A 26,873-nucleotide genomic window follows, 5' to 3' on the forward strand; every position below is an offset into this window, starting at 1 on the left:
TTTATGATCAGAAAATATGTTTGGTACAACTTCAATTTTTCTGAATTTGCTGATTTTGTTTTTGTGGCCCAACATATGGTCAATTCTTGAGAATGATCCATGTACACTGGAGAAAAAAGTATACTCAGTCACTTTGGGATGAAATGTCCTGTAGATGTCTATCATATCCAGGTGCTCTAGTGTTTTGTTTAAGGCCACTATATTTTTGTTGAATCTCTGTTTGGATGACCGATCTAGAGCCGTCAACGATGTATTGAGGTCTCCAAGTATGATTGTATTTTTGTCAGTTTTTGTTTTAAGGTCAATATGTAGCTGTCTTATATATTTTGGTGCTCCTTGGTTTGGTGCATATATATTAAGAATTGTTATGTCTTCTTGATTCAGTGTCCCCTTAGCCATTATGAAGTGGCCATTTTTGTACTTTTGCTGTCTTGTAATCAGCATTATAGGATATGAGTATTGCTATGCCTGCTTTTTTTTTGATGTTATTTGCTTGGGGTATTGTTTTCCAGCCTTTCACTTTGAATTTGTTTTTATCCTTGTTACTTAGATGATTTGCTTGTAGGCAGCATACAGTTGGATTTTCTTTTTTAATCCATTCTTTTACTCTGTGTCTTTTTATTGGTGAGTTTAATCCGTTTACATTTAGTGTAATTATTGACACTTGTGAGTTCCCTATTGCCATTTTATAGATTGCTTTCTATTAGTTTTGTGTCTTGTTTGATCCTTCTCTTTCATTTTTCTATCTTTTGTTTTTATTTGGTTGTATTCCATACATCTTTCCTCTGTTGCTATCTTTTTTAAATCATGTGTTTCTGTGTTTTTTTTTCAATGGTGGTTACCTTTAAGTAATGAAAAGGGTTTTTACCCTGTTCATTGTAGTGCACTATTTTGTGAGTACTTTTGCACTCCGTCATCCTTTGCTACTGTTAATCTCCATCCTCTCCCCCCACTTTCTTTTTGTTGTTGTCACAGTTTAAATTTGGTTTTATTGTGTTCTTCTTGGAGCTTTTACTTGTGGCTTTGTTTTTTTTTTTCTCCTTTGTATCTGATTGGAGAATCCCCTTTAGTAATTCCTGGAGTGTGGGTTTTCTGATGATAAATTCCCTCATCTTTTCTGTATCTGTGAATGTTTTTATTTCTCCTTCATATTTGAAGGATAGCTTTGATGGGTATAGTATTCGTGGCTGAAAGTTCCTCTCTTTCAGGACTTTAAATATTTGGGTCCACTCTCTTCTAGCTTTTAGAGTTTCTGTTGAGAAATCGGATGATAATCTAATGGGCCTTCCTTTATATGTTGTATTCTTCTTTTCCCTGGCTGCCTTGAGAATTTTTTCTTTGCCTTTGGTTTGTACCAATTTCATTATGATGTGCCTTGGAGTAAGTTTGTTGGGGTTAAGAAAACTCAGAGTTCTGTTTGCTTCTTGAACTTGAGGCTTTAGTTCTTTCCACAAGTTTGGGAAGTTCTCATCTATTATTTGTTTGAGTATGTTCTCCATTCCATTTTCTCTCTCTTCTCCCTCTGATATACCTATTATTCTTATGTTATTCTTTTTGATGGAGTCAGATAATTCCTGTAGGGCTATCTCATTTTTTTAAAATTTTTGAGTCTCTTCTTCTTCTGTTGTGCCTCAAGTTGCTTGTCTTCTATTTCACTAATCCTAACTTCTATCTGGCCTGTTCTATTAGCTAAGCTTGTTACCTCATTTTTCAGCTCATGAATTGAGTTTTTCATCTCTGTTTGATTTCTTTTTATAGTTTCAATTTCCTTGGAAATATATTCTTTGTGTTCATTGAATTGTTTTCTGAGCTCCCTAAATTGCCTTTCTGTGTTTTCTTGTATATCTCTTAGTATTTTTAGGATTTCTATTTTAAATTCCCTGTCGTTTAACTCCAAGGTTTCCAATATATTAAATTTTTTCTCCATAGATTTTTCCTCATCTATCTGTGTTACCTCTCTTTCTTTTGTATCCATGATATTCGATTTTCTCTTCTTTAATGGCATCTGAGGGTGGTTTTGTTGATAGTATTAATGAGATTTAATAAAGAATAAAAACTTAAAAAAATAAAAATAAAAAATCAAAAAGTTGTTTTTTTAAAAAAATTAATAATTAAATAAAGAAAAAAAAATTAAGAACAAAGGAAATTATTCCCCCCTCTTTTTTTCCTCTCCTTTCCTCTCCCCTCTTTCTTGAGAAAATCTTGTGGTGAACTGTGAATTATATGGTACTAAATAGAATAATCAATGCCTGTAATGGAGGGCCTGAATTGGGGAGAAGGTATAAAGGGGAAAAAAAAAAAAAAAAGAAAACAGAAAAAAAAGGGGGTATGGACCCACAAAAAGCAAATAAGGAAAAAATTTGGGTCAAGAATAAAATAATTTGCTTTTAGATGTTGGTTGACTAAGAGTTATGATGAGAGGAATAAGAGGGAAACAGGAAAATGGGGGGATAAAGTCACTATTGTATTTAGTGGAAGAAGAACTAGATAAAATGGATAGCCAGGGATGGGAGCACTGCTAGTGAGTTAAAAAGGTGAAGTAAAAACCCCCCAAAATGCCACAAACATAAATTTGAATCCCAGATAAGATAATTTGTTTGCTATTGAGGTTTGAATGAGAGGAGACGTAAAGGAGAAAGGAAGAAACTAATATAGAGGGAGAAAAGAAAGAGAGAGAGAGAAAAAAAGAAGGAACCACAAAAAGAAGAAAAAAGAAAAAAGAGGAGAGATAGAGAGAGTTAAGGGTTTTGGAATGCAACCCTCATAGAGAGAAAGGAAGAGGAAAGAAAAGATAATTGGAGATGTAACACTTATGGGTAGTTTAGTTCAAGGAGAGGAGAGAGTAAGACCGGCAGAGAGTTAAATGACCAAATTGGAGGAGGAAAAAAAAAAATCAAGAATGAAGATAAGAGAAACAAACGAACAAATATAATAAAATGCGATAGGTTGTAAAGTCTGCAGATTATTCTTGATTTTGAGAGGTTATCTTCTTGCTTTTTCTTTTCTCTCCCTCTTCCTGGTCGGTGACTCTGTACCCCGGGTTCTGCCCCTTTGGCACGCTCAGGTAGAGGTTTGATAAGTCTCTATGGCGATGTCATGTATTGTGCTTTAGTCTCGTTGGCAGTCGAGGCTCATTAGCATTTATAGGCTCCGACAGTGAGAGAGTCCGTGTTCCTGGAGCCTCTCTCCTAGTCTTTCCTTCCTGAATTAGTAGCCTGATAATCCAGCTATGGGGTTGCTGCTGCCTCTGCCTGGATAGTAAGAGGCTCAAAGAGCTGGCAACTCCCTGCTCTATTCCCACTCAGCAAAGGGCTCTGGGTAAGGCTCAGTCAGTCAGAGCTGCTAGCATAATCAGGCGGGGCTTCCTCCCACTCAAAGACCTCTGGCTCTGCCACTCTGTCCAGTAACACGGGCGGGAGCCCACTCCCGGGGCGCTTGGAGGAAACTCTGGCTCACTATCTGTGCACAGACCAGGATATCAGGCCGGAAGTCTCACACTCTGAGTGAAACCCCCGCCCACATGGAAAAGTTCCAACTTTGGAATTGGCTCTCGCTCCTTCCCCGTGTGTGGCTTTTTTAGAGCACTGGGGTTGCCTGGAGATTCTGCTTTTGGCCCACACAAAGGCCCCTGACTCTGCCCCTCTGTGGGATATCATGGGCTCCCACTCTTGAAGTGCTGGTAGGAATCTCTTGCCCACTCTCCATGCGCGCTGACCAGGATATCAGGCCAGCCGCCTCACCCTCTGAGTGAAATCCCCGCCTGCACGGTAAAGTTCCAGTGTTGGAATTGGCTCTCACTCCCTCCCCTTGCGTGGCTTTTTTAGGGTGCTGGGGCAGCCCAGAGATTCCTCTTTTGGCCCACACAAAGGCCCCTGACTCTGTGGGATAACACGGCTGCCCACTGCTGAGACACTCGGAGGAATATCTCGCCCACTATCTGTGCGCGCCGACCAGGGGATCAGGGAAAATGGCTGCCCCACTTGTCTTTCTTGTCTGGGTTTGGCGCGAGTGTTAGCTTGTATTGACTGGGTTGCCACAGGCAGTTTTTCCTCGGCTTGGATCTTCATGCCACAGCCTGTTTTGGCCGTTTGTGCCGCGGTCTGGATCTATTCACCCCCTTTGCCCGCCTCAGTTTCTATATTCTCAGTTCCCAGTGAAAGCAGCCAGCCCTGTTTAGGTTAGTGAGGAAGGCAGAGCATTTCATAGTCCCTATTTCCTTTGGGGTTTGATTATATATTTAACCACATTTTTTTCTTTTAAAGTTCGTTTTTTGTGATAAAAGTGTTGATACCTAGATTTATTTTTATTTTCAAAGTTTATCCTTTTTTTCATCCCTATACTTATAGTCTATATGTATTTTTCAATATGAATTTAGTCTTTTATAGGAAGCAAATACCTGAGTCATGTTTTAACATTTCAGCCACCCCATGTCTTTTTATTAGAGAGCATTTAAGGCATTTCCACTTAACGTAGTTATTGGTAAGTATGTATTACTCCCATTTTGTTAATTTTTGGTTGTTTTTATAATTTTTTCTTTTTCTTTCTTCTTCCTTTGATCCCTTTTCTTGTTGTTTACTGTTTTTCTTCAATGTTTTGTTTGAGTTCCTTTTCTTTCTTTTTTGGATATATTTTGTAAGTGTTTGGTTTGTGGTTGTGATGAGCTTTATGTATATATTCAATACTTATAATAGACTATTTAAAGCTGAAGAGCATTTAAATTCAACTATATTCTATAAGCACTACATTTTTACACTTCCTCCTCCATACTTTATGTTACCTATACCATATTTTATATCTTTTTGTGTTTTATATCTTCTAAGAACTTACTGTAGTTTAAATTTGGTCAAATAATTTTTTCTTTTGACATTACTAGTTGCTTTTTAAATGTCTCATTTGCTATATTTATTAAATATTTGGCCTTACCTGTTGCTAACTGTTGAAATTGTGCTTGGAGAATTAGTGTCAAAAGCTGAAAGCTAAATATGTTTTTCCATTTTATGTAGTAGACAGCCCCTCATTCAATGGGCCATTTCTGCCTAATTTCATCTAGAACTAAAGGGCTATCAAAATAAACTCTTTTGCTTACAGTTTACTTAGCTTCTGTTTAATAAGTGAGGACAAAATGTAGAGCCATGCACCAAGAGAAAAAGGTCAATGAAAGAAAAAGAAACAAAGGAAGCAAGTGGGATCATAGTTTGCTTTGTATAGTTTCTCCATGAGAATAAAACTTTATAATGGAAACAATTAAAAGCATTTTCTATTTTCACTGTGGTTTTAGGCATTGCTCAAGCTGGGTAGCTCAGCCAGTTAGAGCATTATAACAATATGCCAAAGTTGTGTGTTAGATCTCCCGTCAGGACACATACAAAAATCAACCAATGAATGCATAAATAAGTGGATCAAAAAATCAATTTTTCTTTCATCTCTCTGTTTTTCTATCTAATTACCAAAGAAATTAAACTTAATGGGGTAACTTTGATGCATAGGAACACATAAGATTCAGGTAAATATCTCTATGACATTTGTACTGCCCATTACATTGTGTTCTTATCACCTAGTCAAACCATTTTCCATCACCACATATTTGTCCTTTACTCTCCTCCTTCCCAATGCACCTCCTTCTCATAACCACTTCATTTTTTTCTATTTTTTGTAGAGTTTCTGGTGAAATTTCTGATGATAGCCTAATAAGCCTTTTTTTATATGTTATATTATTTTTCTTTTCTACTTTGAGGTTTGTTTTTTGTTTAGTTTTGTTTTTGTCATGGATTTTTAACAATTTTATTACATCATGCCCTGGATATGGTGTGTTTAGGTTGAGTTAATTTGGCATTCTGTTTGCTTTTTGGATTGAGGATTCGATTCTTTCCATATGCTGTAGAAGTTCTCATTATGTGTTTGTTTGAATAGGCTCTCCATTTTCTTCTCTTTCTCTTCTTCTTTTGATATATGCATTTTTCTTTTATTGCTCCTTCTGATAGAGTCACATAATTTTTTTGAAGCTCTATCATTATTTTTTTAAATGCTTGAGTCTCTCTCCTCTTTTTTCTGTAGCATCTCTAGTTGCCTGTCTTTGAAGTCAGTGATTCTCTCCTCTATCTGGCCTATTCTATATGCTAAATTTGCTACCTCCTTTATAAATCTATGTATTGTATTTCTCATCTCCATTTGATTATTTTTTAAAAGTTTTATTCTTCTTGGTTTTGTACTCATTTTGTTAATTAATTTTTTTGACTTCATTAAATTGTCTATTATTGATATTTTTTGTATCACAATCACTATTTCCAGAACTTCAATTTTGAAGTCTTTATCCTTTAACTACAAGGTTTCCATGTAATTGAGATTTAATTTTGGAGATTTTTCATTTTTATTCTGAACGATGTCTCTGTCTTCTCTAGGCATCGTATTCAATTTCTTCTCATTGATGGCATTTAAGAGTGGTATTGTGTGGAACTCTAACAAAAACCAAGAAAATAAAAATATATATATAATAAAAAATATAAAATTAAAAAAATTAATGACAAGAGAAGCACCAGAAAAAACAAAGAGCAAAAACCAAAAAGAAAAAAAAACAACAAAAGCAAACAAAATATCCACAAAAATAAAAAATTATATAAAAATTAAGAAAAATAAAATTAAAAAAGGAAATTGTTGTCAGTTTATTCTGTTTTTTTTTTTTTTTAAACAGGTAGTGCTGTATTACAATTTTTAGTTCTATGAAATTCCCGATATGACCTTTACTAAGATTTTGATGTTTCAGTGATGAAGGTGGGACTACAGTGACATTAGTGTGTGGGGCATTGTTGTGAGGGTTTTACAGCTTTATGCTTTTCACAATGGTGAATTCAGGCCTCCAGGCACTCTTCCCCATGTCTCTACAGACCAAGTGACCAGTCACAGAGCTCTTCTGTTATTCAGGGGAGAGTGTGGCTCTTGAGATTTATCTGTGGGGTCTGTCTCTACCACTCTCCTTACCCTGCAAGGTGAGTTAAGCAGGGTCAAGAATGCTGTGATTCTGCACTTTGATTTTCTTTGTCTCTGCACCAAGTAAAGTCTGCAGGCAGACTGTGGGAACACTGTCTGTGACCCTTTGTTCTTCTACTGCTTTGGTTTAGTATCTCCTTCTCTGCCCCTCAATCTCACTGCTCCTACCAGCAGAAGGAGACCTAATCACTTCAGGCTTCTCCCTTCTCTGTAGCTCTGGAAGAAAAAATCCTGTTCACTATGAGCTTCTCCCCTCTCTGAGGTCCCTGAATGCAATCCCTGTCAGTGTGGGCCTTTCCTCTTTCCAGAGCCAACCTGGAGTGCATTTTATTTTCCAACCCCTTCTTAACCCTTCCCACCTTTAGTCCATCAGTGCATGGATCTTTCAGGCAAGTCTGTGAGCTTTGCTGGGGTTGCTTTGCTGCATTATAGTTGTTGAATTTGTTGAAATTTCAAGGGGAGAGATCAGGAGTGTCACTCAGCCTGGCCATTACTTTGACATCACTCTAAAACTTTTGAATTAATATTATTTAGTGTTTTTGAATTTCATGGGCTGGATCAAAGGTACTCTGATGATCTTATGGGTGTAAATAAATTTCTTCATAAAGGTTTTTTGATATTCCTGATTATAAGTAGGAACGATACCATGTCTGTAGTGAGATTTTGACATCTTAAGTAATGTGTAAGTACATATAATTGCAAAAGTAATTTGGAATTGATATTCTAGATTTACATGTTCAATATATTTTTAGAAGAGATATATTTTAATTTTTTTAAGATTCTTTTAATTGAGAGACTATAGAACTATTTTTAATAAACTAAGTTCTGCTCCCTCCTGGTCTTAGGACATTATGAAACAATTTCTGGCACTAATAATTTTAGGTAATTTGATACAGATTTATTTTCAATTCTAATAATTCTGTTTATGTGAATTCTTTGTTAGTAACATGTAACACAAAGATTTAAAAAAATAAATTTAAATTATTAGATTTAAATAAATCATTGCTGTTGATTTATTTCAGTCAAACTTCCAATTATTTTTTTTTCAGCATACACTTGAATTTATGACCTAGCTATGTGTTGAAAAAATATTTTTTGAGAATTTTTATTATAGGAGTAATATATACTTCTGAAATTATTTGTTTACATACTGAATGAAATATATCATACAAATATAGGTATTGTTGTTTGTGAGTAAAAATCTCATTTCCCAGGGACTAAAAAGTGCCTTTTTATGTTTTTGAATTTTGTAGACTGAAATGTGTATTTCCTAAAGAGGTAAATCCAGTTTCTCTAATTTTATTTTACAAGCCAGATCCCTCTAGCAGTTTTTATGTTTTTGCATAGCTTAAAAGGAGACACTCAATTAGCTGAATGGCTCCTCTTTTTACTATTATAACCCAGTCTACTTCCAACACATGCCCACAACTACATTAGCCATTGGGATTGAAGCCAAAAATTTTAGACTACAGCAAATATAAGGGAATTTACTGGTAAGACAGCTCTAGATCAACTTAACACTGAACACATTACTTTTCCAAGATCTGAAAAATATTTTACTAACAGGAACCATTTCTCCATCTCACTCTGATAAGAATTCAAAGTTTTAATCTATATTTTTTTCTAGAATGGTTTGCTGCAACATTATAATGCGAATGGCTCAGTTTCATATGTTTAAGTGCACCTGTTAGTCTCTCTCCTTCTCTCTCTCTTCTATTGGTTTACTTCTTGGATAACTTTGACATTGTAAACCACAGATGAAGTGGAGCCTCACATTGAAAGAGGTATTCTGTAATGTTGTTTTTCTTGTCTAAAGTTTATTTCTACAAGAAGGAATCTGAAAAATGACAGAGGCAAAGAGGAACAAGAAAAGTGTGCTCTGGAGCAAGATGAATATCCCCCATTGTGAAGACTTTAAACAGTGGTGTAGAATGCGGCTACCTATTTTGGAATGGGCACTGCATTACAATCTGAAGGAAAACTTGCTTCTGGACACTGTGTCTGGCATAATGTTGGCAGTTCAACAGGTGACACAAGGTAATGTACTGTATATGATTTTCCTGTCTTATGCAGGACAGATATCAGTTTCCTTTAGTGGTATTATGCCTTAAGATCTACAATTTGGCTAACAAAATATTTAATTAATTTTAGGAGAATAAACACGTTGAATATTTGTATACCTAATATTTTTACATATATATAGAGAATCCTATATGTTGTTAGAACTTATGTTTATTGTGCATGCTGATTTAATTCTGTATAACATGATACACATGATTCTTTTTTCAATAAGAAGTTTAAACGGGTGAGAAATCTAATTTTGTTCTCAGCCTTGAGAATTTGGAACACTTTTCTTAGCACATACTTTGTAGACTTATATTTTCTTACAATTTCACTACTGGCCAGTCTTAAACTATTATTCATGTTATTAAATTATATACATTCTTTTAATTAAATTGTTCTGTAGATGAAACAAAATTATTTGTGTATTTGCTTTTTTAATGTGATTAGAAACATCTGCACTAGTGGCTTTAAGATTCATAATTTTTCTGAATGGTCTTGTATGATACTTTAATGACAGCAAAACATAGTAATCTTTCATAAAAACTTAAAATAAATAATGGTTAAGTCATTTTCAGTCTTGTTTTTATTCAATTTTATTCAAATGAGACAATACCATGTACTCTGAAAATTAGATTTACAAAGGCTTTTTTTTTTTTACCAGTTTCAGCATATTTTATACATTTATTTTGCATTAACTTAATGTGAAATGAAAGACAAATATATATTTAAAAACAATTTGTTTTTTCACTTTTGTAAAGTATCAGGTTATAAAGAAATTAGGGGATATAATAAAAACACCTGTAATATGTCATCAGTGATATCATTTATGTGTAAATCATTATTATATGGCTTCAATTAGATATAGATTTTGAGGAATTTTGTTTTATAATTTATATATTCAATTAGTTATAAAGATAAGGTGGCTAGCTCCCAAGTGATGAGAAGCAAAAAATTTATTTAGTTCTTGTGTCTTATAAAATTATGGAAATGACTATTGTTTTTCTTAGAAGTGTACCAGTGATTGGACAAGGTTACATCACTAGAAAGACCTTAAAAGTTAAATGATAAAAAAAGACCTTAAAAGTTTTTGTTGGTGTATGATAAGACTCATTTTTCTAAAAGTACTTATTCTTTTAAAACAGTGGTTCTCAACCTGTGGGTCATAACCCCGGTGGGGTAGCCTAAAGCCATCGGAAAATACATAATGCATATCAGATATTTACATTCCGAATCATAACTGTAGCAAAATTACAGTTATGAAGTAGCCACCAAAATTATTTTTTGGTTTGGGGTTGCCGCAACATGAGGAACTGTATTGCGGGGTCACGGCATTAGGAAGGTTGAGAACCACTGTTTTAAAACAATTCTCTCAAACTTTCTCATGATTACTCACTGTTGGGCAGATAAGTTATTTTTGCTCACTCTGTTAAAGAGGCCACTGCTCTCACGCGGTGATGCTCTCACATGATAACAGTTAATTGCTCTTCTTGCTTGGAAATGGGCTTGGTTATGCTAATGTGTGTTGTAGAGGGGCTTTTGTGCTGAAAAGTTTTAAAAAGAGGAGCTGGGAGACCATTTTAGGGAGAGTGATTATGTTCTTGTAGAGGAAGAGTACATGGTGTAGCAGGGCAAGGAGGCCATGTGGAGGAGGCAGCCAACATGGCAAAATGGTGAGGTGGAAGCCTTTGGTTCTAGAAAAACTTGGATGAGTTAATGGCTTTGGGAGCCCTGAATGGAAAGGGAAATGTTCCCGCTACATGTTTTTACTTGCTTGCTGAGTGTGAGTCTAGAGTAAAGAAAAATGGACCACCAGTTTTTGGTTTCGCAGTTTCTTAACTGTCTGTCTGAATTAAATGCAAACCTACATGGGCCAGGCGGCTTTGATGGTGGCTGTGGCTACTGACCCTACACTCACTCTGAAGGTATGAAAAGTAAAGTGTCATGACATTATTTAAAGGAGCATTGTGCTAAACCCCTTGTATACATTATCTTCACCTATCCTAATGAAAGAAACAGTGGTTTCTTTCATTTTCATATAATAAAATGTAGGCTTAGGAAAGTAATTTTCCACCTGACCTGTGTTGGCACAGTGGATAAAGCGTCGACCCGGAATGCTGAGGTCGCTGGTTTAAAACCCTGGGCTTGCCTGGTCAAGGCACATATGGGAGTTGATGCTTCCTGCTCCTCCCTCCCCCTTCTCTCTCTCTCTCTCTCATTCTATTTCCTCTATAAAAATTAATAAAAGAAAAAAAAATTTTAAAAAAAGTAATTTTCCTTGAACCTTATACTTAATAAGTAATAGAGTTAGAACTTGATTCCAAAGTCAACACTCTTAATATTTTATACTTTACCCTTTATACTGCCAAAATAACTAGACTTTTTTCATAATGCCAATGTGATGAATAATATCATAGAAGATACTTCTTTAGAAAGGTTCAAATATATTTTCTTTCAAATTACTTTTGCATTTAGCTTCCACTCCAGCAGTTTAAACTCAAAAGATTAAGTTACAAAGAAAATTACAATAAAATATAGAGTAAGAAAGGCATTTAGATATCATTACCTTTCATTTGTATGAATATGATATTGGTGATCAATACAGTATAAGCTCAATTTCTTTAGGAAAATTAAAAAAAAAGAAGTAATTTTTTTCTCTTGCATTATAACACAAACAATAGAAACAAATATCTGTTTACACTCCTACTGATCTCTGAAGCAGCTTTTCACTTAATCAGCAGAGTTGAATTATATGAAGTTGTTGAATTGTACCTTTTTCGGCCTACAAATATGGAAAGTTATATGGTTCACTCTAGTAGTTTTTTTTTCATTCTTCTCACCCTAGAAATACATTTAGAAGTAAGAAGGTAATAGCAACTAACATTTGAGTGTTTTCTACATGCCAAATATGAAGGAGCCACTTTAAATTACAATTAAAAGTTTCTCAATTGTTAAATATCAACAAATGTCAATCATCACTTTACTCCACGATAGCATTTTCTGTCTTTCTAAACCCCTTTATTCTTATGGGTTTAAGACACTGCACTCTTGTTTTTCTCTTACTAACCCTCCCACCTTCTCTTCTTATGAGTCTCTGCCAATTTTGCCTTGTAGTCTATTTGCCCATTAAACATCAGTTTCCTGAGACTCAAATTCCGGCCTTTTTCTTCCAAAATTCCTTGAGTTATTTAATCTGCATGAATAAGAGTCTCTAACTACTATTACTCAGCTAATGAAGCTTCTTCTTAACCACATATTCAACTATGCAAACTTAGAATCTTCTAAAAGAACCTTAAATGTAACATTAGTCTTCTAAAACAAACTGAATAGCACCATTATCGCAGGAATCAAAGGAGGACAAAAACACCCAGACAACTTGATGAAGGTAGTAGGATTTATGTAGCCAGCGGAGCAGTGTGATCGACCCCAAAACAACCAAACATGTGCTCCCTGAAGTTAGATTTCTTACATCTTATATACTTTTTACAGAATACAGGTTTTTATTCAAGGGTCTTGTGATCCCTTTGGTATAGGTCACTCACATGACTCTAGGATGGGAGGGTGAGTTTAGGTGAGGCCAGAGAATAGCTGTTGGAATTTGTAAATTAAGGTCTTAAAAACTTTTAAGAAAAGAGGAGGAAGGGGTTTTTAGATAAGTTCTATCTTCCTTTTTCTGTGTAGCAAGTTGCCCTATGCACCTTTTCAGAGAACTATCTGAAGCATTTCATCCCCTGCAGGCTCACTTCCCTTCGCATTCTTTCTTACTTCTTCCTCCAAGTGGAGAAGGGGTAGGGGGTCTGACTTCTCCTTCCAAACTGCCAACCAAACCAGAATTACAATAATGAATAATAATAACAGTAATGTTCAGGCACAACTGTAAACACTTGTAAGAACGCTTGACATTTATACATAAATTGGGCTCAGAGAGAATAAATAACTTGCTTAAAAGTCACACAGAAAATGAGTAGAAGAAATAGAATTTGAACTCAAGTAGTTTGGCTCCAGTGACTATGCTCTAACTTTTATTCTAGACTACCTTTTATAGAGAGTCTCAAGAGTCATTCTTAACCCTTCCCTCTGTTTTTACTCTCTGTCTACAACATAGAAACAGCCACCAAATTCTGTTGTTTTTGTTCTAAAATATCTTTCCGACCAAACACTTTTATGTCCCTTCCTGCAGCTGTAATAGTTTTCTATTGAAATCATCATTTGTGGGTCTTCATTTTCTGCTTTGTCTCTTCCTGAGGCCATATTCTGTACTGCAGCCAAAATGATCATAAAAATCTGAGCATATCACTTCTCTGTTCAGAATTCTTCAATGACTCCTCATTTCCTCTGGAATAAAAACCTAATTTTTCATAATAACCTATTAAATCATTAATAATCTGTGTCCTTTGGTACAAAAATCTACTCAAAGAGATCTCTTCTTTGAAAATCCCTCCCAGTCTCCTGGAGAGATGTATGTTTTCTCTCCTTGTATTTTTTGCATATCATTTTGATAGTTTTTAACAGATTATAACTCTATTATAACAACAGTGTTATAATCTTTTGATAGAACTCTTTCTACATTAGTTTGTAAAATTTGAAAACAAAGACAATGTCTTAATCTTTGTATTCTTACTAACCTGTATATTGCCTAGCACATAGAAGCAAGTTTTCAATAAATATTTGGTAGAAGAATTAAAACACTTAAACCTCCTGTAAAGCCAGTAGCCAGGGCCACTATCACAGCAGCCTGGCCCATGCAAGTTTGCATTGGATTTGGACAGTCAGTAAAGAAACAACGGAGCTGTTGGGCAGATAAAATGTATTATGCTCACTTTGTTAAAGAGGCCGTTGCCCAGGTGATATTAATGTGTGTTGAGAATCGTTGTAGCCTGAGGCTTGGTTTTGGGATTAAGCCTTTCCCACCCTTTTTGATGTAGGGCGGTACAATCCAATCATGCCTCAGAGAAGTGACTTTGTTTTAGAGACTTCCCTACTTTGTATATTGGATTAGAGGTTGTGAAGCTACAGTATAAAGTGGGGGCAAAACGGGAGTTTGTGCTTTTGGTTCCTGAGGTTAGCATGAGAGAGCAGAGCAGAGAGCAGAAGGAGGCCACGTGGAGTAGGCCAGGAGAAGCAGCCAAGATGGCGGAGTACTGAGTGAGATGCCAGTCTGTGTAGAGTTTGTATCTGGGATAAGGAAGGAGATGGGGAACTGAGGAGAATAAGGTTGGTGAGCTAGAAACCTTTGATTCTAGGAAACTCGGATAAGTCAGTGGCTTTGTGAGCACTGAGTGTGACTGGCTTTTGGAGCCCAGTGTGTATTTTTACTTGCCCGCTGGGTGCAAGGTAGGATTAAAGGTTATGGCCCACCAGTTTTTGGCTCCATGGTTTCTTTACCGACTGTCCGAATCCAATGCGAACCTGCGTGGGCCGGGCGGCTGTGATAGTGGCCCTGGCTTTGGCTTCTGGCTTTACAGGAGCCAAAAACTGGTGGGCCATCACCTTTAATCCTAGCTTGCACCCCGTGGGCAAGTAAAAACACACACTGGGCTCCAAAACCCACTCATTCAGTGCTCACAAAGCTACTGACTTATCCAAGTTTCCTAGAATCAAAGGTTTCTAGATCACCAGACTTTATTCACCTCTGTTCCTCATCTCCTTCCTTCTCCCTGCACAAACTGGCTTCTCACTCAACACTCCGCCATCTTGGCTGCTTCTCCTGGCCTCCTCCATGTGGCCTTTCTCTGCTTTCTGCTCCCTAATGCTAATCTTAGGAACCAAGAGAGCAAGCTCCCATTCTGCCCCCACTTTATAGTGTAGAAATCCAAACCTTTAATCCAATATACAAAATAGGGAAGTCTCTAATACAGTCACTTATCTGGGGCATGATGAGATTGCACCACCCTACATCAAAAAGGGTGGGAAAGGCTTAATCCTAAAACCAAGCCCCAGGCTACAAGGATCCTGCCTGCCCACAGCCCGCCCCCAACACACATTAATATCACCTGGGCGACGGCTTTCACGTGGGCAGCGCCATCTTTAACAAAGTGAGCATAAAATATTTATCTGCCCAGCACCTCCAAAGCCTATGATTATTTTTGCAAGCATACTATCATCCTAGGAAATAATTAAATTAAAATTAATTCTTATGTTGCCAAAATAAATGTAGTAAAGATATAGATAGTAAAAATGCATAAAACTATAGGTAATTTCATTTTTCTTAACCTTTTTGAAGTTATAAACTTGCAGCTTTACAGATAAGTCTGACAAAATATATTTTCTTTGTCCAAAAGAGTGTTAATTTGTTCTTTAGCCAACTTTAACAAATATAAATAGTTCATATAAAATTCCAGATACCTGACTTCTTTTAAAAAGAAAGAGGAATAGGCCCTGGCTGGTTGGCTCAGTGGTAGAGCGTCGGCCTGGTGTGCAGGAATCCCGGGTTCGATTCCTGGCCATGGCACACAGGAGAAGTGCCCATCTGCTTCTCCACCCCTCCCTCTCTCCTTCCTCTCTGTCTCTCTCTTCCCCTCCCGCAGCCAAGGCTCCACTGGAGCAAAGTTTGCCCAGGCGCTGAGGATGGCTCCGGGGCCTCTGCCTCAGGCGCTAGAATGGCTCTGATTGCGGCAGAGTGATGCCCCAAGATGGGCAGAGCATCGCCCCCTGGTGGGCATGCCGGGTGGATCCCGGTCAGGCACATGCGGGAATCTGTCTGACTGCCTCCCCGTTTCCAGCTTAGGAAAAGTACAAAAAAAAAAAAAAAAAAAAAGAAAAAAAGAAAGGGGAATAGATGGCCATACAGAGCTCCCATTTTCATGTGACAAAAGTTTGCTGAACCTTAATAGAGATTTCTTCCTTTAGAGAGGGTATTCACTTTGCATTTTGTCACATTCTCTACCAGTCCAGTCACTACTGCATGCATTGATTGCCACCCCTCCTGCTAATATTACCATTATCTGCCCTCTTAGTGTCTGAATTTGTCTCTATTGTAAAGATACTTTCTAACAATATTTTGTTGAAATGCCTTGTAAAGCCAGTATCCACAGGCCATCATCACAGCCGACTGGCCCATGCAGGTTCGCATTAGATTCAGACAGACGGTAATGAAACAATGGAACCAAGAACTGGTGGTCCATGAGCTTTAATCCTAACTTGTACCTGGCAGGCAAGTAAAAACACACACTGGGCTCCAAAACCCACTCATTCAGTGCTCACACTGACTTATCCGAGTTTCCTAGAATCAAAGTTTTCTAGCTCACCAGCCTTATTCACCTCTGTTCCCCATCTCCTTCTCTCTGCACAAACTTTGTACAAACTGGCTTCTCCTTCAAATACTCCGCCATCTTGGCTGCTTCTCCTGGCCTCCTCCATGTGGCCTCTCTCTGCTCTCCTCTCTGCTCTCTCTTCTAATGCTAATCTTAGGAACTGAGAGAGAGCAACTTCCCAGTCTGCCCCCATTTTATAGTGTAGAAATCAAAACCTTTAATTCAATATACAAATAAGGAAGTCTCTGATACAAAGTCATTTATCTGAGGCATACTGGATTCTTCATGAGAGTGCACCACCCCACATCATGCAATCAGTTAAGGGTGTGGGGAAAAAGCTTAGTCTTAAAACTGAACCTTAAGCTATAATGACCCTGCCTGCTTACAGCCTTTCCCCCACACCCAATACAAACTATAAGAAAGCAAACATATATATCATATTTAAAAACTTATTTGACCAACATACCTTATGTTCAGTCGTGAATAAAACTTTTATAGAAAGATTGCATAAGATTAAGCTCTCAACTAGATTCATAGGACTGTTAAATCTATAAACCTGCACTAATATATTCCAATATACTTTATTTATTTATAATCCTATGTATTTTATGGTATTTAGTTTTGAAGAGTGTTCTTGGAAGGAGTTTATAGGCTATGCCGGGTTGGTAAAGGGGGGATTCTCCCTCCTGAAAGTAAATAAATATTAATGTAGATGCACTTATTTTAAAGAAAAGAACAGAAAAGAAACTGGATTATTCTTTCACTATGTTCAAATATTTCTTAGAAACTGTTGGGCGAATTGAAAATTTTGTATTATTTGAGTTTGCTCACTTTTATAGTGAAAAATGGCGCTGGTCTGTGAAGATGCTGGTTGCCTTCCTGCTTGGGAAGGACCATTGTTATGCTGTTTTCTGGAGATGGGGTTTTTGTGCCAAAATTTTTAAAAATATATATTTTTAATTTATTGATTTGAGAGAGAGGGGAAGGAGGGAGAGAGAGACAGGAACATCAAGCTGTTCTTGTATGTGCCCTGACCAGGAATCAAACCGGCAATGGCGGCAGTTTAGGATGAAGCTCTAACCATCCGAGCTATCTGGCCAGGGCCCAAAACGTTTTAAAAGCACAGAAGGAGAAGAAGAGGAAGGAGGAGGCCATTTTGGCAGAGAAGAAGAAGGAAGCCAAGATGGCAAGGTGCTAAAAGAGAAGCCAATTTGTATAGAGAAGAGAAGGGAGAAGGTGTGTGGATGGGAACCAGAGGTAACTGAGCTGGAGGGGGCCTTTGATTCTAGGAAAACCTGGATGTGTCAGTGGCTTTGTGAGCTCTGGGTGAAAGGGAAGTGTTTTCTTTCTGTGTGTGTTTTACTCGCCGGCTGGGTCCAAGGTGATAATAAAGGAATGGCCCACCAATTTTTAGCTCCACTGTTTCTTTACCATCTGCCTGAACCTAATGGGAACCTGCATGTGAATGGCCATGACGGCCGTGACTGCTGGCCATACAGAAACCATTTGTATTTTTAAAAATACCTTAAATAAGTGAGATTTCTAATTTCTAACATTAGGAAATGATTATTATAGTTATCATCTTCTACAGCATTCTTTAACTGACATCTTGTAGAATTTCACAGTAAAATGGATTATGAAGATGAGGAAATATTCTAGAGAATGTCATTGACTTAAAACATGTCATCAACATGTTGGCAAGCTAAGTAGTATATATAAGACTCTGGTCTGTAGAGTATTTAGTTCACATCTAGCCTGCATGACCACTTGGGGGGAAATAGTTTCTTTGTTTCCAACCTGAAAACTCAAGCGCTGAAACAGGGTGGAGACCTAAAATGCATGATTTGCTATTTGAGAACATAATCCACTCAAGAACAGTATTAGAATGTTTTGGCTTATAATTCCAAGTGATCACCTAGAATTTTGTTTTTAAATCATGAAAATTTTATGTTGCCAGGCATTTTGAACCACAGAGAAAAGAAGAATGTTTCTTATAATTACACACAATGTGTGGTATTATTGGCACAAAAACATATGTGTAAAAGTTGAGCTTCATTGCACTCCTGAGTGCAGCTTAGTGACTTGTGGAACAATGAGTGGAAACTCCTGAAGCATACTACATTGCAAAAATTAAAGCTTTGTCTGGGAATATTCCAGTGGTGGGATTCAGCTGGTTTGCACTGGTTCAGCAGAACAGATGCCTAATTTTTGTTGAGTTCGGCAAACCAGTTGTTAAAATCATACTTGTAATGAGGTTTCTCTTTATGGTCGGTGTCTAGGCAGCTGCCCAATGTGAAAATGACAAATTTACATTCAGTACTCTTTTTTTTTTTTTTTAACATTTATCTGCACAACAGTGTATTCTAAGCATTCATAGTAATAATGATCATTGTCCATAGGTGAAAAAAAATTGCAAGTGAGGACACCAATTAAGAAGCAATATGGAAATATTTTAAATGATAGTTTTATTGTTTTTTTGGTCAGGTATCATTTAGTATTTTAAATTGATATTTTAAAATTCTTTCTTATAACAAAAATCTAGTTTTGTGTATCTCTTTTACTGTTCTTTTTTAAGTATTAAATTCATGAAATAATAAACTACTTTTCAGTATATATATATTTTTATACTTAAAACTGTCATTCAGGCAGAGAACCAGTTGTTAAATTATTTGAATCTCACCACCAGAATATTTCCCTGCATAGTGTCAGGCTTGAGGATATGGAACCCTAGCATTAGCTACCTAGCTCAACCTGACTCCCTTAATCACTGTGTCTTCCTGCTAGTAACTTTAGGAAAAATGAAAGCCAAATATTGCTAAATAAATCTAAAGTATACTTGCTCTGACTCCCATTAAAATATACCCAGGAGATAATAACATGTTGTTGGCTTTTCCCTTTTTCTTCATTTCCCCTCATCCTGTGACCCATCCTCCATTATATTTCCAGAGTTTATTTGACAGTTCTGATTTTCTTTTTATTTTGTAAATGTAAAATAATCGTGATTTGCACATTAAATGGATATTTATATATTTCTGCATTTTTAATAATGTTTCCTATACTTTTTAAACCCATTCACATGGAGGAATCATAGCCTTCATATTTAGGGTATCAAGAACTTGGCAAGATTTGCAATAAAATAGATAGGCAGTGAGTGTAAAGATAAAATATGTGGCTTATATAGTAGGACTTCTGTTTTTGCTAGGTAGGATCCATTCTGGCTTTTTGTTGTTCTTGTTTTTTTATAAGCAATTATGCCTCAGATTTGTTTTAAAGAATTCTTCTTACATTTTTAGTATATGTGGTTTAGACGAGGTTCTAATTTTGGCTCTGTTGATGGAGTCCAGGCTGATCAGTGGATTAAGTTTCTCTAGACCAGGATTCTCAACCTTGGGAATCATTGAAACCACCTTGGTGCTTCAAAGAGCACTGGCACCTGAGTGCCATCTCAAGCAATTAGATGAGACTTTCTGGGAGTGGTTTCAGAACATTGAGGCATTGTGCTTCTACTTGATTTTTCAGTCATCACAGATTCTAATAGGTGGCAGTGTTTAGAGCTACATCCAGACACAGCTATTAGTTCAGGTGAAGGTTTGTGAGCCAAATCTTGATAATTAGCAACATTTTATATACCTGGTCAGTTTACCGGTCCAGGGATGAAATTTTTCCCATAGGCACAAGAATTATGGATTTACTACAAACAAGTCAGTCATTTTTAATTTTACAATGATAATGGAAATACAAATGACCCAAATGGTCTAATTTGTCTGGATCCCAAGGACCTTTTAGGAAGAAACATCTTTCGTGCTGGCACTAATAGGATGATACATCTCTATAGCATCCCATGGCCTCCATAGCCTGAAAATGAAGCCATCCCAGCAAAGGTTATAGCAGGGAAAAACTGAATCTTTATGATGGCTAGTATACCCCTGACTTTTCACTTGCATGTAAAATACATTTTTTTATTGCTTACTTAGATTTAAAGTTACTTTTTTTTTTTATGTGTAAGTGATTTATTAAGGAGTAACTGAGATTGAGGGAAAAGCAGATGGGTTACTTCTAATCACTTAAACTATGCATTTCAGTATTATTACAATTTAAATGTGTTAAACTAATTGTTTCTAATGCAACAAAATCAAGCAAGATAAATATTATTGTGCTTTAAATTTTTATGTGAAGAGAAATTTGAAGCTCTGTATATTAGGTGACTTTCACCCAATTTTATATTTCTAAAAGGAATTCAGAACTAGGTCTGCCAGGCTCCAGGGGGAAGCTCCAGGCACAGTGAAGGAGCTACTCAGAATTAACACCTGGGTTCAAGATTCGGAGTAAAAAGGGTCTGAATCTCAGTTGTGGGAGTCAGCAGAATGATAGATCTCAGAATCTTTTCCAATATTCTACCGAGCGTATAAGTGGCCTGCAAATTTCGGTGGGTGAGCCTAAGCTCATGGGAGGAAGTGAGAAGGTACAGCTGGCTGTTGAAGAGAACTAATGGGAGAAGACATTAGCCAGTAGTTAAAGTAAAGTGAGGAGCAAAATTGTTGCCCCCTGGTGCTCTCAGGCCTACTATGTGGCATAGAAGAGTTTTATGGAAACTTGGTCATCAAAACAAACAGACAAACACACACAAACCCTAAAATATGCCATGGGGCAATTCTTGCTTAACTTTACTTTCTTCAGGGTGCTCAAGGGGAAAGAATGTCAAAACCTATGAGAAGCCTTGAAAATCTCAATCATGCTCTGTCCTGTATGTGGTCAGCACCTCTGAAAAAACTGGCCTTAAGTTGGTATTGTATCTTGCAATGAATTGCATATTAACCTCATTTTCTGACCTCTTTACAATCTTCCAGACTACTAGACCATGTATATACAGTGGGTCCTCCTGTTATGACACAGTTCCATTCCTATGACAGTGACCTAATCCAAATTTTGGTTTGTAAGTCCAAACACAACCTAGCCTAAGTCATTTACCTACCCTAACACAGTTGTAAAATCAAAATCATAAGCTAGAACATACAAACACAACTAAGCCACAGAAGAAGGAAGAGGACATAAATATACTGTATTGTATACTGTACTGTGTATTCTTCCTCTGCACAGTAGTTTGTCCATATAATCTGTAAGTACGACCCTAATGGCATAGGCCAAAACACCCAGGTCTCAATTTTTTTAAGTTTTTATGGGAGTGAGCATCGTAAACTAAAAATGTTGTATGTAGAGACTATTGTAACTTGAGTACCCCGTACCTTTATTCACTTGATGATCAGGTTCTTTCTTTTTCTTTAACCCTTTGTTTCTTTCCTCATACTCTTTGTTGCTCTGGATAAATGTATCATTCTATTCCTGGAATCCTTTTGTATTTATCAGAACTCCATGAAACAGACTGTAGTACTTTAGTTTACACATAAATGGAAGTAATTCTTATTTATTATCTTTCATGACAATAAACCTCCCAATCTAATTGGAGACCTGTACATAAAAGCAGGTAATTATAATATTTTTGGTAGATAATACAAATGAAGAATATATAAGATACAGTAACAACTTGATAACATGATTAACTCTTCTTAGAGTAAGGATGAGGTTGGAACTTAGGGAAGGTTTCAAGAGAAAATTGTATTTTAACTGGATCTTGAAGGCTAAACGAACATTTCCCAGGTAGTCCACAGACTGAAGGCACTAAGACAGAAAAACATATGCAATGACAAGAAGAATAAAAAAAACACAGTTTATTTAAACACTTGCCAGTAATCTAATTTGGTGTGAGATGTAGCTGGAGCAGTTAACAGAGCCCAGATTATACAAGGCTTGAGTAACATAGAAATAGTGTTTGGGCTTATTTTCCAGGGTAATGGAGAGCATTGGTGGATCTTGAAGGATGCCAGGGAGTGACAAACATTTGTGTTATAGAATTATCACTCTGGCAGCAGTTTATATTGCATACTTGATTGAGGCAAGAGACTAGTTAGGAACTATCAGAAAGAGTTCTATTCATAATCTACGTCTGAGTTGGCATGAGTGAGTCTGGGCACTAACAGAATACCAGAGCAGATATAAATAGAGAAACTCTACGTAGTGAGAAAAAGAGGAGCCATCAGATTGTATGACATGAAGTCAGCATCTGTAGAGCTATAAGAGACAAGCCATGCTGTTGCAGGAAAGCGACCCAATGGAAGATAAACACTCGGATAACTTTATTAGAGGAGAAGAGAATTTATTAAAAAGCCAGCGGAGCATGCGGGATAGTAGCTCCAAAAACACATGCTCCCTGAAGTTGATTTTTTTTACAGAACACATGTTTACATGCAAGGGGCTCATGATTCCTTTGTCTTGAGGTAAACATCACTCTCATGAGTCCAGGATGGGGGCAGGGGGGAGTTTAGGTGAAGTCAGAAAATAAGCATTGGAAATCACAAACTAAGGTCTTAAAAACTTTTAAGAAAAGGAGAGAGGAAGGGGTTTTCAAATAAGTTCTATCTTTCTTTCTCTGTGTAGCAAGTTACCTCATGCACCTTCTCAGAGAATTATAGGAAGCAGTTAATCCCTTGCTGGCTCCCTAGCCCCTGCATTCTTCTCCTCCCTTCATAATTTTCTAGCGTGAAAATGTCTTCATTAGCAAAATAAAGGCCCTTCCCAAGAAAGAAGGTAATTTGCAATTTCACTGACCAATTTTAGCTGGCACTGCCCAGCCCCCATTGAAAACTATAAGAGAGCAAACTTAAAAATCATATTTTACAAACTTATTTGGCCAACATTCTACCCCTTTTGCTTGCTTGTAATCTATGCCACAGGCATTCCTGTGTAGAGAATGAGGTACTTTATACAAACAAATTACAGTAACAGTACAAGTCATACAATTTCAACAATTACAAAGGTGTCCTTTTCTGAGCACTTTGCCTAAAACATAAAATGTCCTGAAGCTTATCTCCAATAGTAAGAAAAGCTTCCTGGTTCATGAGGCTTCCTTCCTTAATGCCAAGAATGCCTGAAATGTGTATTAGAAATGCCTAATATGCAAGAGGAAAGTCAAAATTATCTTTTCATTCTCTCTATAGAAAATATTACAAAAATCATTATCATATAAAGAAGGGTTCAAAAATATACAGACAAATTATAAGGGAAAATTATTACAGAGATATATCAGTCAGTTAATAAATATATTATTTTTCTGCATATTTGATCATCATATTTTCCAGCTTTAAAAAGATATAATTTGTTGTAATTTCTTATTCTAAATAAATATTTGCATTTGTTACTAATTTTATTTATTTTTCTTAGGAAGCCACCAAAAATGTATAAGATTTAGGGCTCACAAAATCAGGATCTAGCTGCCATGTTCAAGTTTATCCTATCTGAAAACTAATAAGAAAATGAACCGACTCAATTTTTCCTGAGTTCATGTTTCCATTTGACACCAAGCCTTTCCCTTTCTTCTAACACAAGACTTTTAAAGATTAATTCAGGGCCCTGGCTGGTTGGCTCAGCGGTAGAGCGTCAGCCTGGTGTGCAGGGGACCCGGGTTTGATTCCCGGCCTGGGCACAAAGGAGAAACGCCCATTTGCTTCTCCACCCCCCCCCTCCTCTCTGTCTGTCTCTTCCCCTCCTGCAGCCAAGGCTCCATTGGAGCAAAGATGGCCCAGGCGCTGGGGATGGCTCCTTGGCCTCTGCCCCAGGTGCTAGAGTGGCTCTGGTCAAGGCAGAGCAACGCCCCGGAGGGGCAGAGCATTGCCCCCTGGTGGGCAGAGCCAGGTGGATCCCGGTCGGGCGCATGCGGGAGTCTGTCTGCTGTCTCTCCCCGTTTCCAGCTTCAGAAAAATACAAAAAAAAAAAAAAAAAGATTAATTCAGGTCCTTTGCCTCTTCTGGATTCCCCACTCAGATTCATTCCTTAATTTGCTTGCACTTGATTCTTATACCCTCTATTCCCCAGGATATCTTCTTTCTAAGGTCATTAGTGTCTCATTTATTATCAAATTCAAAAGATATTTTAGTTTTTTTCCTTGATGACCACTTCTGTGGAACTGTCATAAACTCTGGCCCCAACTTCTTCATACCCTTTATTTTTATTTCTATTCCTAGGCATCTATCAACTACTTTATGCCTCAGATTTTGGTATTGACAAGGCTTTCAGCTTTCTGCTTTTCTTATTCTAACTTGACTATTCTCTGTGGGTGGTCTAATGCAGGACTTTAGCTATCTTTTATGAATTTCTTGTCATTATCCATTCATTTTCAGTCACCTTTGGCCCTGTGGCATGTTCTAAGAAGAATATTCTGTGCAAAAGACAGAGGCCATGGATCTGATTTGTATTTTTAAATGTGTATGTGTGTAACATCTGTTTATATATAATGAAATTATATTTCCTGGGGGAAATTTTGTCTTTTTTTTATTGCTAATACCTGATTATCAGCAATTTTCTAAGTGCTACTGTTATATCTAAACAGTAAGGAAACAAACATTTTGACACACAATTAAGTAGAACTGTATTGCGGGGTCACGGCATTAGAAAGGTTGAGAACCACTGATATATAGGTTATGTGGCCATATAAAATGTGTTGGGATGTATTACTTCTCCTATTTTTTGAAAACTTTGAGAACAATACTTACCAAATCTTTGAATGTTTGGTAGAATTTACTAGTGTAGCTATCTGGTCCTGGACTTTTGTTTTAGAGGAACTTTTCTTTTCTTTTTTATGTACATTTAATTAATTGTGTTTACATAGATTCTAGGGTCACCACAAATGCATACCCCCTCCCCCTATTCCCCTCAACATCTCCCTTGCCCCCCTCCCCATAGCACACTCCCCTCTTCCCTTCAGGTTTATCCCATCCTATCATCCCTTTCCCTCTGTCTTCTTTTCCTCTGGTCCCTTTGATCCCTCCTCTGTCTCAATTCTGTTCCTCATTTCTCACTGTTCTTTGGATTCCTCAAATGAGTGAGATCATATTCCATTTTTCTTTCTCTGCCTGGCTTATTTCACTCAACATAATAGTTTCCAGGTCCATCCATGTTGTAACTGGTAATATTCCCTTCTTTTTCATGGCCCCATAGTATTCCATTGTATATATGTACCACTGCTTTTTAATCCACTCATCCACTGACGGACACTTGGGCTGTTTCCAAATCTTCACTATTGTGAACAATGCTGCCATAAACATGGGGGTGCATTTCTTTTTTTCAGTCGGTGATATGATGTTCTTGGGATATATTCCTAAAAGTGGGATGGCTGGGTCAAAAGGCCAATCCAGCCTGACCTGTGGTGGCGCAGTGGATAAAGCGTCAACCTGGAAATGCTGAGGTCACCGGTTAGAAACCCTGGGCTTGCCTGGTCAAGGCACATATGGGAGTTGATGCTTCCAGCTCCTCCCCCCCTTCTCTCTCTCTGTCTCTCCTCTCTCTCTCTCTCTCTCTCTCTCTCCCTCTGTCTCTTCCTCTCCTCTCTAAAATGAATTAAAAAAAAAAAAGGCCGATCCATTTTTAATTTTTTGAGGAATCTCCATACTGTTTTCCACAGTGCTGCACAAGTATGCATTTCCACCAGCAGTGCAGGAGGGTTCCCCTTTCTCTACATCCTCATCAACACCTATCGTGTGTTGTTTTGTTAATGAGCACCATTCTGACTGGTGTAAGGTGGTATCTCATTGTGGTTTTAATTTGCATCTCTAATAGCATCAGCAATCTTAAAAAGAAGAATAAAGTGGGAGGTATTACACTTCCTGATATAAAGTTATACTACAAGGCCATTGTACTCAGAACAGCTTGGTACTGGCATAAGAACAGGCATATAGATCAATGGAACAGAACAGAGAACCCAGAAATAAAACCACACCCTTATGGACAATTGATATATGACAAAGGAGGTAAAAGCATACAATGGAGTAAAGACAGTCTCTTTAACAAATAGTGTTGGGAAAATTGGACAGCTACCTGCAAAAAAAAAAAAATGAAACTAGACCACCAACTTACACCATTCACAAAAATAAACTCAAAATGAATAAAGGACTTAAATGTAAGTTGTAAAACCATAAGCATCTTAGAAGAAAACATAGGTAGCAAGCTCACTGACATCTCTCGCAGCAATATATTTACTGATTTATCTCCACGGGCAAGTGAAATAAAAGACAGGATAAACAAATGGGACTGTATCAAACTAAAAAGATTTTGTACAGCTAAAGACAATATGAACAAAATAAAAAGACAAACCACACAATGGGAGAACATATTTGACAATACATCTGATAAGGGGTTAATAACCAAAATTTATAAAGAACTTGTAAAACTCAACACCAGTAAGACAAACAATCCAATCAAAAATGGGCAAAAGAAATGAATAGACACTTCTCCAAAGAGGACATACAGGTGGCCAATAGACAGATGAAACAATGTTCAACATCACTAATCATTGGTGGAACTTTTCTTATAGTTGTTTCTATTTCCTTCCTGCTTAAAGGTCTATTTAGGTTTTCCACTCCTTCGTAATTCAGTCTACGAAGATTGTATAGTTCTTGGAATTTACCCATTTCTCCTAGGTTATTTGAATTGGGTAGCATATAATCTTTCATAATACTCTTATGATTT

General features: G+C 37.0%; 1 protein-coding gene across 1 annotated transcript in view; it reads left to right on the forward strand.

The window, feature by feature from the left end:
* The first annotated feature begins 8,828 nt into the window (after positions 1-8,828).
* SLC26A7 (solute carrier family 26 member 7) overlaps positions 8,829-26,873 on the forward strand; it is a 228,662-nt gene continuing 210,617 nt past the window's right edge. The window contains exon 1 of the mRNA XM_066372472.1: positions 8,829-9,021. Within this exon, the coding sequence (XP_066228569.1) occupies positions 8,829-9,021 (193 nt within the window). The remainder of the gene's footprint in view (positions 9,022-26,873) is intronic.

Source organism: Saccopteryx leptura, chromosome 3, assembly GCF_036850995.1.
Source record: "Saccopteryx leptura isolate mSacLep1 chromosome 3, mSacLep1_pri_phased_curated, whole genome shotgun sequence".
Classification (NCBI taxonomy): domain Eukaryota; kingdom Metazoa; phylum Chordata; class Mammalia; order Chiroptera; family Emballonuridae; genus Saccopteryx; species Saccopteryx leptura.